Source organism: Caretta caretta, chromosome 8 (assembly GCF_965140235.1).
Source record: "Caretta caretta isolate rCarCar2 chromosome 8, rCarCar1.hap1, whole genome shotgun sequence".
NCBI classification, from domain to species: domain Eukaryota; kingdom Metazoa; phylum Chordata; order Testudines; family Cheloniidae; genus Caretta; species Caretta caretta.
The window spans coordinates 99,020,387-99,033,209 of NC_134213.1; the positions used below are offsets into that span (position 1 = coordinate 99,020,387).

General features: G+C 41.5%; 1 protein-coding gene across 4 annotated transcripts in view; it reads left to right on the forward strand.

The window, feature by feature from the left end:
• The window catches only part of EPS15 (epidermal growth factor receptor pathway substrate 15), a 108,595-nt gene that overhangs the window by 48,041 nt on the left and 47,731 nt on the right, over positions 1 to 12,823 (forward strand). For all 4 annotated transcript variants that reach the window (XM_048860176.2, XM_048860181.2, XM_048860179.2 and 1 more), the window contains exon 11: positions 6,034 to 6,190. In XM_048860176.2, coding sequence (XP_048716133.2) covers positions 6,034 to 6,190 — 157 coding nt within the window. The remainder of the gene's footprint in view (positions 1 to 6,033; positions 6,191 to 12,823) is intronic.

Consider the following 12,823-nt stretch of genomic DNA (forward strand, 5'->3'; position numbering starts at 1 on the left):
GAAACAGAGAGCACAGTACCCACTAGCTAGAACAATGATTGATTGAGGTCTTGGAGCACTGTTCCTTCACTGGATGACAGACCTGTTCTGGAGGTGACAGTGAACGTGTTCGATACAGTTTTCGTAGTAACTGGGAAGAACATGATCAGCCTATACCCCAAAGAAATTCTCCTGCCCTGTGTGGAGTAGAGTTTCCTATCTCCATGTGCACAGCCCATGAGGCGGAGATGAATACCAAGACTTACATGGCAGAAGTTGGATTAGCAGTGTGGTTGCAGCATCAAAAAGTAAGTTAGTTTGGAGGGCTGGTGATTGATCTCTTTGCAGCTGAGAAAAGTAAATAAAGTGCTCTGTGGCACATTTGTGTTGGAATCTAGGGTATGAGGTAGTGAATGACATCTTGCAAAGGTGGACACGGTCCCTCTATATGTCTTCCCACTTTTTCAGCTGTGCCCCAGGATAATACAAATATCACTGCTGCTCTCTCATTCCTGTTTCTGCCTTTCTAGTTGAGGAGGCTATGTCTCGGTCTCACAGAGCGGTCCTCCATCCAGGGCCAGACATGTTTAAAATGAATACGTGAATGAAGTCATTATTGCTCTTGTGAGCCCCAGTGAAAAGTCAACAGATGGAACTTATTATACTTACTGGTGCAAAGTCCACAGTTTAACTATCCTGTTAAACCAGTTTAAAAATAGCTTTGAGTTCCCCCTTCATTTTGAGTGTTCAAGGAAGAAGGTCAAAGTCTCAGTAGTATAATCTCATCATATTCAAGAAAAGTTCTGTACAAATCCCAACATTAAATACTTCATTAGGGCATCATCCTTACTCTAATGCTGTAAGGTCAGAGACCGCTACCTTGGAACCGTATTATGCTTCTTACAGCACTACTCAGATGGAACCCTGGCAGGAGGTGTCATTTTACATCTCTACTCTTTGGTAGCTATTAGGAGGCCTACTCTATATCCAGTTGGCTGAGGCTTTTTATCTGAAGTTGGGAGCTTTACTCAAGATCCAGAATCTTACTTTTAATTGAATAGTCCTCACAATGTCATAGCATTCATTCTCTAGGTAAGATAAAGAAATGTTTCTCCTACAATTCAGCATTCAGTCTTTAGGAGCAGTTGACAATCTCAGGGCAGAGTAGTCCTGTCTCCTGTATTGAGATCTGCTAGACAGCCATTATTTCACCAAATTATGCTTACTGCTCATCTAATTTTAGCTAATGCCACTTCCTTCCTTTTGCCAAGAGTTTTCGCCATGCCTTTATATCTAGGAGAGGATATTAAATCATAATCCACTTTTGTTTTGGATATGTATATTTACCCTTCTTACCCTGCAGGCACGCTGCTATGAAAATCCATTATAATGGATCTGCGGCCTTTAGCGTGAAGAAGCATAGGAAAACTTATTTGTGCTTTCCTGAATTTCCTTTATTCACGTAATAAGATCCACAGTTCTGGTCCACCTTAGCCCTGGTCTACACTTCGAGTTTAGGTCGAATTTAGCAGCGTTAGGTCGATTTAACCCTGCACCCGTCCACATGACCAAGCCTATTTTGTCGACTTAAAGGGCTTTGAAAATCAATTTCTGTACTCCTCCCCGGTGAGGGGTTTAGCGCTTAAAATCTACCTCGCTGGGTCGAATTTGGGGTTGTTGGATGCAATTCGACGGTATTGGCCTCCGGGAGCTATCCCAGAGTGCTCCGTTGTGACCGCTCTGGACAGCACTCTCAACTCAGATGCACTGGCCAGGTAGACGGGGAAAGCCCTGGGAACTTTTGAATTTCATTTCATGTTTGGCCAGCGTGGTGACCTGACAAGCACAGGTGACCATGCAGTCCCAGAATTGTAAAAGAGCTCCAGCATGGACCGAATGGGAGGTACTGGATCTGATCGCTATATGGGGAGAAGAATCCATGCAGGCAGAACTCCGTTCCAAAAGACAAAATGCCAATATATTTGCCAAAATCTCCAAGGGCATGATGGACAGAGGCGACAACAGGGACACAGAGCAGTGCCGTGTGAAAATTAAGGATCTCAGGCAAGACTATTAAAAAACAAAGGAGGCAAACGGTCCCTCTGGATCAGAGCCTCATACATACCGCTTCTATAATGAGCTGCATGTAATTCTAGTGGGAGTTCCTACCACTTCCCCACTGCTGTCTGTGGACACCTGCAAGGGGGGAGTCTCATGCAACGGGGATGAGGATTTTGTGGATGAGGAGGAGGTTGAGGATAGCGCACAGCAGGCAAGCGGAGAATCCCTTTTCCCTGGCAGCCAGGAACTGTTCATCACCCTGGAGCCAATACCCTCCCAAGGCAGGCTCCCGGACCATGAAGCCGGAGAAGGTACCTCTGGTGAGTGTACCTTTGTAAATATAATACAGGGTTTAAAAGCAAGCATGTTTAATGAGTAATTTGGCCTGAAGACTTGGGATGCATTCACGGCCAGTATAGCTACTGGAAAAGTCTGTTAACATGTCTGGGGATGGAGCGGAAATCCTCCAGGGACATCTCCATGAAGCTCTCCTGGAGGTACTCTAAAAGCCTTTGCAGAAGGTTTCTGGGGAGGACAGCCTTATTCCGTCCTCCATGGTAGGACACTTTACCATGCCCAGGGGACATTCAGAGGTGCCCATTCCTGCTGGGCTGTTTGCCTTTGGCTGAAAAGGAATCATCCCCGCTGTTAGCCACGTGGTGTGGGGAGGCCCGTTCATGCTAGTATGTTCGCATTTGGCTGACAGGGATCTTCCCTTAGACGCGTGGTGGGGCGGGAGGGTGAAGTGATCATCCCAGAGAATTGGGTGGAGGGGGGATTTGGGTTGTGCTGCACATTCACCCTAAAACCGCAGCCCCTCCTTTTAAATGGCCAACCCAACGGGCTTTGCTTGGTATGGGAAAGGAGGGCGCTGCTGTTTGAAACCATTCCCACAGGTTATGAAGGTTGAAGAAGCTGAAACCCTTTGACTTACCATGGCTGCCTGCAAGCCAAATTCTGTTGTCCAGCTGAGCATGTGTGATGTCTCACACCAAACCGGCAGGTACTCAATTTAAGAGGCAAAATGCGACCTTGTACCAAAAGCCCATGTGCTGTGTAATGTGAATCACTTGATTCAGTGTGAAATGGTCTTCCCTTTGTTCTCCAAAATGTATCTTTTTAAATACTACTCTCCCTTTTCTTCTTCCCGCAGCTGCAAATGTTTCTATGCTCCCCCTATCATCTCCGTCCCAGAGGCTAGCGCAGATTAGAAGGCGAAAAAAACACACTCCTGATTACATGTTCTCAGAGCTCATGCAGTCCTCCCGCACTGAAAGAACTCAGTAGAATGCGTGTAGGCAAACAATTGCAGAGTCCAGGAAAGTGTTAAATGAACGTGATGAGAGGAGGGATGAGCACGATGAGACGAGGCAGGATGGAATGCTGAGGCTAATGGGGGAGCAAACTGACATGCTAAGGCATCTGGTGGAGCTGCAGGAAAGGCAGTAGGAGCACAGACCGCCACTGCAGCCTCTGTATTACTGCCTGCCTTCCTCCCCAAGTTCCATATCCTCCTCACCCAGACACCCAAGAACACAGGGGGAGGCTACGGGCACCCAGCTACTCCACCCCCAGAGGATTGCCCAAGCAACAGAAGGCTGGAATTCAATAAGTTTTTTGAACTGTAGTGTGGCCTTGTCCTTCCCTCCTCCCCTCATCCACCACCCCACCCGGTGCTTCTCTCCTCACCCCTCTCCCCCCCCCGGGCTACCTTGCAAATTTTCCCTCTATTTGTGTGATGAATTAATAAAGGATGCATGATTTTGAAACAATAATGATTTTGCCTCTGAAAGCAATGATCAAAGAGGGGAGGTCGGTTGGCTTACAGGGAAGGAGAAACAATCAAGGGGGTGAGTTTTCATCAAGGAGAAACAAACAGAACTGTCACACTGTCGCCTGGCCACGGCCAGTCATAAAGCTGGTTTTCAAAGCTTCTCTGATGCGCAGGACACCCAGCTGTGCTCTTTTAATCGCCTTGGTGGTTAGGTGGAATTTACTGTGCTCAGCAGTATGAGAAATTGTGGTGCTTTTTCCTCCAATTATATTTAATTTAGGAAAGTAGATTTGAATTATCCTCACTGTGGAAGTTGTCAACTGAAGGGAACTTGATGAGGCATGGCATTCCCCTGCTGCCAGTAATGGAGAAGTCCGGTTCTGTTCCCAACTTGAAAACAGGCTGAAGTACCCTTTGTAACAGATCTGTGGACCTTATAACTTGAAGAAAGGAAATTTTTCAGATAAACATGGATACATTTTCCTATTTTGAATCTTGCTAAGTTCTTGGCCTCAGTGACTTCCTATGGCAATAAGTTTCACAGTCTAATTATGAATTGTATGAAAAATTTTATCAATTTTGAACTTGCCAAAACTGATCTGTATGATATGGAGACTTGTCTACTAAATGTTGGAATGAGAAATAGAATATCCTACAATATTTACTTTCGTAATGCATACATTTACATTAATTTGTTTACATTTAAACTCTTCAGACTTTCACTTCACGTAGTGCCTTTTTGTAGTACAATTTTTGTAAGTACTAGGTAAAAAGGTCCTAGATAATGTGTTTCAGTTCATATCTGAGGCATCATCTAGTACCTTGAGGATAGGTCTAGGACTGATTTCTTAACCTGCCTATGTCACGAGTTAGTTGTTTGGCTTTGAAAAAGTTAATTATGGCTTGGTTTTCCAGCTTTTGAGTACTGGTAAATCCTCTGAAGTGAAATGGTGCTTCAGGTGCTTAGCATCTTTGAAAATCACTTCATTTTTCAGGGCTAAGTTCCACATATCCATCACATTGGGGATCCAGCTGGCTTGTGTCTTGGACAGAACCAGACCAATCATATTACTGGAATCAGTGGAATGTCCTGCCTGCTATAATTCTCCCCAGTTTTTTCTGTCTCTACAGTGACAGGCAGACTTAGCTAGACCTCACATTTGCAGAATTCTTCTGAGGAGAATTCCAAAACTTTATTTCAGATTTCTATCAACTTGGTTCAGTAACTCAACATTTCAGCTGTGTCCCAGGGCTGCATTTGTGTCTTGAGCTTTTTTCCTCTCAGCTTTTCTTCCTGAGGTGCTGCAGCTTGCTGGTGACCCTGCAACTGGTCAAGAAGAGAGCAAAACTAGAATAAAACAGGAAAAAGTCTCTCTTTCTCTCTCTCTCCTGCTCCACCTCCCTTATTAAGCATCTTGACAGTGATCTTAGGCCACTTGAGTGAGCACAATGCACCCCACTCCCCTTAGCAACTCAATTTTGGTAAATGTCCTCTGTTGCTCTTTCTCTGGGCAGAAAAGGGTTCTCTAGAGGCAGATAGATAGAATCAATTCTAATGGCATGTATCCTTCAGCCTTTTGTCCCTGAGGGCAGCAACGTCCGAAGAGCAGTGTGCCCACTAAAAACAAAAAAACCGTCTTAGTCCATTGCAGCTGCATGAGCAGCCATCTGCTCCTAACTGATGCTCAACCATTTCCGCCACTTGGGCTATGGATGAAAGGCTTTGGACACAGTATGAACACTGCAGAATCTGGAGCATGTGGTCCTCGCTGCTGTCACCATATAGTAGACATCAGGGCTTCCTTCATGATAGCTCACGTTTGGACCCCTAAGAGAAATGAGCATGTGTGGACCCCATGGAGTAGAGAGGTGTAGAACCATGGGACCTCCCATCCTGGATAAGCCCATTAATTTCTGGGGAATCCAGTTTGAAACCCCAGTCTGATCCTTGGGAGATCCAGAAGTTGTCCTATACATGTGTTCAAAATAAAGGGGGGTGACAGAGAGAGGGGAGAAGAGGAGCAAGAGAGGAGGATGATATGCACTTTCCTCAGTGTTGAGGATTAATTGCTGTTTGTAAGGTGATTTGAAGATATAAAACAGTATGTGACAGTTGCTGTCATAATTTTCCACTGCTTGCGCACGCACTCCTAAACAATATTGTACGTGTAGAAATGAGGTTAATCAGTTATTCTGTGTCTGTGTGTTTTTGTATACAGGGGCCTCTGTGACACACAGGACTGTGGAAAGCTTTCAAAAGAACAATTTGCCTTGGCTTTCCATTTAATTAATCAGAAGTTAACAAAGGGCATTGATCCTCCTCAGATTCTGACTACAGAAATGATCCCTCCATCAGACAGAGCCAGCTTACTGAAGGTAAGGATTTTACAGAAGGCTTTTAAGTAGAAACCTCAAAAATACTAAACAAACTCTGAATTCAAGTGCTATTAAATAAAAAAAAATAAAATTAAATCCAATTTTTAAAATCTAGACATGGTGGTGCTATCAAGAAAAAACAAGATTAACTGCCATGAACAGATGTACTGTTTTTGTCAGTTTACATCCATAGATATAATGTCTGCATAAATGCTTTCTTAGCAAACTTATTTGCTACACCAGCCAACCAAGCAAAGACACCATGCTGTTGAGGAACCATGAAATCAGCTTGTCGAAAGAATAAATCTATTCCTGAGTATCCAAGGATGAACTTCATTGTGGACCTGAAATATTATATGCACAAATTATCCTTTTCCTTAATATTGAGACAGAGTTTTTAAAAGTGGTATTTTCACATTTCCCTCTTTCAAGAAGTCAGTCTCTACTAAAATAAATTAAACCCTTTTTCAGCTCTGTGATTAATTATTTAAAAGAGCATGTTTTAAATTTTTTAGCTATCCATTTGTATTCATAATAACGTTTCAGATGTCCTCAGACCCCTTTGGCCATTAAACCATCCACTGCTGTATTGACTCTGAGGCTTTTAATTGCTTAAAGTTTTATTTATTAGAGAAGCAGTCAAATAGAGGTCACAACAAAATCTTATCTGTGTACGATGCATTGTAATAGCTGTGATTACTAACATTTTCTCTTGGTTGCGCTGAATATTGACGCAGCTGTGCTATCTTCATAATAAACAGAATGAGAAATTCTCACCTGAAAATTGATAAACTTGAAATTTTGCATGCCTTTTGAGTTTTTTGCAATTGGTACCTAATTTTTTTATATTCAGTTTAAAAAAAAACAAAAACCAACGTGCTTTATTTGTGCCTTTACTAATTTTTTTGTGTGTTTGCTTTCTTTTCTGTCTTTTCCAGTTTGGACTATTTTTTCCATTCTGCACCACTCTGCTTTACATCTTTATTATTCTGTCAGTTTCTTAACTCTGCTTTCTCAAGGTTAGAGGTTCTTCGCTTTTTCTAATATATAATATCTGTTGGCTTGGTAGTGAACATTTCTAAATATCTCTTCAGTAGTCTTTGAAATAGCATAGCATTTAGGTAGATATTGAGTTATGCTGAAATCTGAAATTATTGCTGTTTTAACTAGCCTTGCATCTGTAAGGCTCCCATGTTGCTTTGCAAACTTAAAACATTAAAAACTATTAGTTTACTCTATTTATCAATAAAGATTGTTCCAGGTATCAGAGAAATTCAGCCATCTCTGGGGCGGGGGCAAATGTTGGTAGCTGTTGTTGTTTTTGTGTGCTGCTGAAGTTCAGAATAGGAAGTGACATGTTTTATCCCATTGAAACTGCAGAGAAAACGCTAAGACAAAGTGTAAACACCCTGAATCTGATAACTGGCACTATCACTGGAGCGAATATCCATGCTGTTACAGGAGGAGTTGTGAAATGTCCAGACTTTGATTTGTACAGTAGCGGAGATCAGTATTGCTTGCTACTTTTTTTTTTAGTGCATCACGTGATATCTTCTTAGCATTCCTAAAATACTGAGATCAACTGAGATTTGCAATGAGTTTTAACTTCAATATACAAAATGACTAAGAAATTATTTAAAAGAGGGAAGGAAATGGGTTTCAGCTGGTTCTGTAAATCCCTCCCATACTTTTGAACATTACTAGGGAATTTATGAACACTTATTAATCTGTTCAGCTGACTGAACATTTTATGCAATAAAATATCCAGTGTAGACAACTACATGCCCCTACTTGGGATTTATCGGGACGGCTAAAAATCAAGGTTGGCGGTGGGGGGGAACAAGTGCTGCTGACAGCCACTGAAGTGGTATCACATACTGTGGCTTGTACAGAGTGAGAACTGTTGAGCTGCACCATTATTCTTTTGATTCCCTCTGCCAGTGTGATGACATTTCTTGCTACGAGTGTGTCAACAGGCATAATCATAAAGCACGACTCACTGTTGGGGTAGAAGAAAGGAATGGGTTGACAAGTAATCATTTTCCTGGGAGAGTTCTACCTTTACTAACGTCGCTGTCATTAAGAATTAATATAATTGGTTTCTTGGGGGAAGAGAGTAGGTGATGTAATAGGTTAATTTTCTGCAATCTCTCCAATTTTTCAACTTCCTTTTTGAGACGTGGGCACCAGAACTAGATGAAGTATTCTGGTATTGGTCTCACCAATGCTGTATGCAGAAGTAAAATCACTCGCTACCCCACTGTTTATATATCCAAAAACCTCATTAGCTATTTTTGCCACAGTATCTCATTGAGAGCTCCTGTTGAATTGCTTGTCCACAATACTCCCAAATCCTTTTCCATGATACAGTCCCCCGTTGTGTAGGTATGGCCTGAATTCCTTGTTCCGAGAGGTATAACTTTGCATTTGGCTGCATTAAAATGAATTTTGAATGTGTCCAATTTACCATGTGATCCAGATTGCTGTATTTGCAAAAAGAAAAGGAGTACTTGTGGCACCTTAGAGACTAACCAATTTATTTGAACATAAGCTTTCGTGAGCTACAGTTCACTTCATCGGATGCATAAAGTGGAAAATACAGTGAGGAGATTTATACACACACAGACCATGAAAAAATGGGTGTTTATCATTCACATTGTAAGGAGAGTGATCACTTTAGATAAGCTATTACCAGCAGGAGAGTGGGGTGGGAGGAGGTATTGTTTCATGGTCTCTGTGTATATAATGTCTTCTGCAGTTTCCACAGTATGCATCCGATGAAGTGAGCTGTAGCTCACGAAAGCTTATGCTCAAATAAATTGGTTAGTCTCTAAGGTGCCACAAGTACTCCTTTTCTTTTTGTGAATACAGACTAACACGGCTGTTACTCTGAAACCTGTCAGATTGCTGTATGTGACTGCCCTGTCCTTCTCAGTATATATCTCTCCACCACTCTGTCTCATCCTTAAATTTAATCAGCAGTGATTTTATATTTACTTCTAGATCACTGATGAAAATATTGAACAGTATTGGGCATAGTACTGATCCCTGCAGAACCCCACTAGAGTCACCCCTACTTTGTGACAGTTCCCCACTGAAAACAGCTTTTTGAGATCTGTCAATTAGTCAACTCTTAATATTAGAGGAGGATTTTGTTCTTAGAGGGGATCTCAAGAAGAGACTCGATGGAATACTGTGTCTTGGAGAGCGGCGAGTGCCTTTCAAGATCCATCATCTCCTCAGCCATTTCTAAAAAAGCCTTAAAGGTCTTTTAGCAGGGTGGATCCAGGCCTTTAAACATCTTCAAACCTCTAAAGAGGTCAGAGATAATGGAAGGGCTTTTGAATTGATTGCCCCCGTGGAGAAAAGGCAAGTAAAGCTCTGATCCTGCCATGAGTTCTGTGTGGGTAGATCCCTGGGGCTGATCTAATTTACAGCAGACTTACATGGCTACCAGTGCGCTGCTCTGCAGCCTAAAAGAACTGTTTAAAAAGTATTCATTTCAGTTTTTGAATGAGTTCAAATGCCATCAGAAATCCTAGTTCACTGGGAATCCTGATCTGTGAAAAACAATTGTGCATTTTGATTATGACCAAAAGTCTGGATTTGAGAGGCAGTAGTCTTAGAGCTGCAGGGGCCTTACATGTCCTTGGCTAATGTGACGCCAATTTTTAAAAAGGGCTCCAGAGGTGATTCTGGCAATGACAGGCCAGTTAGCCTGACTTCAGTACCAGGCAAACTGGTTGAAACTATAGTAAAGAACAAAATTGTCAGACACGTAGATGAACATAATTTGTTGGAGAACAGGCAACATGGTTTTTGTCAAGGGAAATCATGCCTCATCAATCTGCTAGAATTCTTTGAGGGGGTCAAATGTACTTAGATTTTCAGAAAGCCTTTGATAAGTTTCCTCACCAAAGGCTCTTAAACAAGTAAGGTGTCATGGGATAAGAGGGAAGGTCCTCTCATGGAGTGGTAACTGGTTAAGAGATAGGAAACAAAGGGTGAGAATAAATGGTCAGTTTTCAGAATGGAGAGAGGTAAATAGTGGTGGCCCCCAGGGGTCAGTACTGGATCCAGTCCTATTCAACATATTCATAAATGTTCTGGAAAAGGGGGTAAACAGTGAGGTGGCAACATTTGCAGATGATACAAAACTACTCAAGATAGTTAAGTCCCAGGCAGACTGCAAAGAGCTATAAAGGGATCTCTCAAAATGGGGTGACAGGGCAACAAAATGGCAGATAAAATTCAATGTGGATAAATGCAAAGTAATGCACACTGGAAAACATAATCCCAACTATACCTATAAAATGATGGGGTCTAAATTTGCTGTTACTACTCAAGAGAGATCTTGAAGTCATTGTGGATAGTTCTGTGAAAACATCCACTCAATGTGGGACAGCAGTCAAAAAAGCTAACTATGTTGGGAATCATTAAGAAAGGGTTAGATAATAAGATAGAAAATATCATTTTGCCTCTACATAAATCCATAGTACGTCCACATCTTGAATACTGTGTGCAGAGGTGGTCGCCCTATCTCAAAAAAAGAAATATTGGAATTGGAAAAGGTTCAGAAAAGGGCAGCAAAAACGATGAGGGGTATGGAACAGCTTATGTATGAGGAGAGATTAATAACATTGGGACTTTTCAGCTTGGAGAAGAGACGACTAACGGGTGATATGATTGAGCTCTATAAAATCATGACTCATGTGGAGAAAGTAAATAAGGAAGTTTTATTTACTACTTCTCATAACGCAAGAACGAGGGGGTCACTATTAATTTCATTTAGCCATCAGGTTCAAAACAAACAAAAGCAAGTATTTCTTCACATGATGCAGTCAATCTGTGGAACTCTTTGACCAGAGGATGTTGTGAAGGCCAAGACTCTAACAGGGTTAAATAAGAACTATATAAATTCCTGGAGGATAGGTCCATTAATGGCTATTAGCCAGGATTAGCAGGGATGGTGTCCCTAGCCTCTGCTTGCCAGAATCTGGGTATGGGAGACAGGGGATGGATCACTTGATGATTATCTGTTCTGTTCACTCCCTCTGGGGCATCTGGCATTGGCCACTCTTGGAAGACAGGATACTGGGCTAGCTGGACCTTTGGTCTGACCCAGTATGGCCGCTCTTATGTTCATGTCCTGTTTGAAGTGAATTGCCATGTTTGTGTGGCCAAACCTGGACAACACCACCATTGTACCCTGCCTGACTCTACCTAATACTGACTCTACCTGACTCTATTCTGTAATCTCCAAATTTATAAGCATTACAAAAAGTGTATGCAGTTAGAGTGTAACAACAGCACTGAAGGGTTCTGAATTTCTTTCACTCACTCTCATACCAAATATGTGCAATTTAGGAAAAAAAAAAAAAAAAAGAGGTTTGCTTTTCGAGCTGCCAGGCCAAACAGCTCCATTTGGGAATTTGAAAGTCAAGGTGGATTACACTTCAGTTCAGTTCCTGGTATAAACCAGGTTTCAGAGTAACAGCCATGTTAGTCTGTATTTGCAAAAAGAAAAGGAGCACTTGTGGCACCTTAGAGACTAACCACTTCAATTTATTTGAGCATAAGCTTTCGTGAGCTACAGCTCACTTCATCGGATGCGTACTGTGGAAAGTACAGAAGATGTTTTTATACATACAAACCATGAAAAAATGGGTGATTATCACTACAAAAGGTTTTCTCTCCCCCCACCCCACTCTCCTGCTGGTAATAGCTTATTACCAGCAAGAGAGTGGGGTGGGGGGAGAGAAAACCTTTTGTAGTGATGATCACCCATTTTTTCATGGTTTGTGTATATAAAAACATCTTCTGTACTTTCCACAGTATGCATCCGATGAAGTGAGCTATAGCTCACGAAAGCTTAGCTCAAATAAATTGGTTAGTCTCTTAGGTGCCACAAGTGCTCCTTTTTCTTTTTGGTATAAACCAGGTATAATTTAGCCTGCAGAATCTGTATAACGGCCCTGCATGTCCCCTACAGGTTTAGGTTTTCTTGGTTGGTTGGTTTGTTGCGGTTTTCCCAGGCTTTACAAATAATGTACATTGAATTTTGTTATTTATATGGTATTTTCAACTTGTGCATGTATTTATGTATGTTTTGTTTCATTACGTTACGTTAATATTTTATATGCAAAACAATAAAAATAAACTTTAAAAAAGGAATATAACTGGTGATGCATGAGAAGGTAGGGGTAGGGAGGGGGGCACTACCAGACCAGAGTTTGTGAATTTAGAAAAAAACACTTTTCTTGTAAGTTTAGCATGTTTGATCTGGAGCCACTGGAACACAATGAACAAGGAACTACACAATGCTGTGTTAAGTCCCTTTTCAGAATAGAACTGAAACTAAACGCAAGCTCTTATTTTCTCAATTTAAAAAAAAAAATCATACATGCAAGAGAATGCAGTCTAATTGCCATAATTACAATTCAAAATTTCATGCAGTTTTCATTTCTTTATAGAAAATATATTTAGCTAATGCATGGTTCCAATTTTACGCCAGGGGCTATTTAGGTTTATGTACACACTTTCTTCCCCTGCATATATGATTGCTCTTGCAAGTTACTGTTGTTCAGGACTTTATGTAATATTAACAAAGTGAACATCATTTTATTCTTTCTG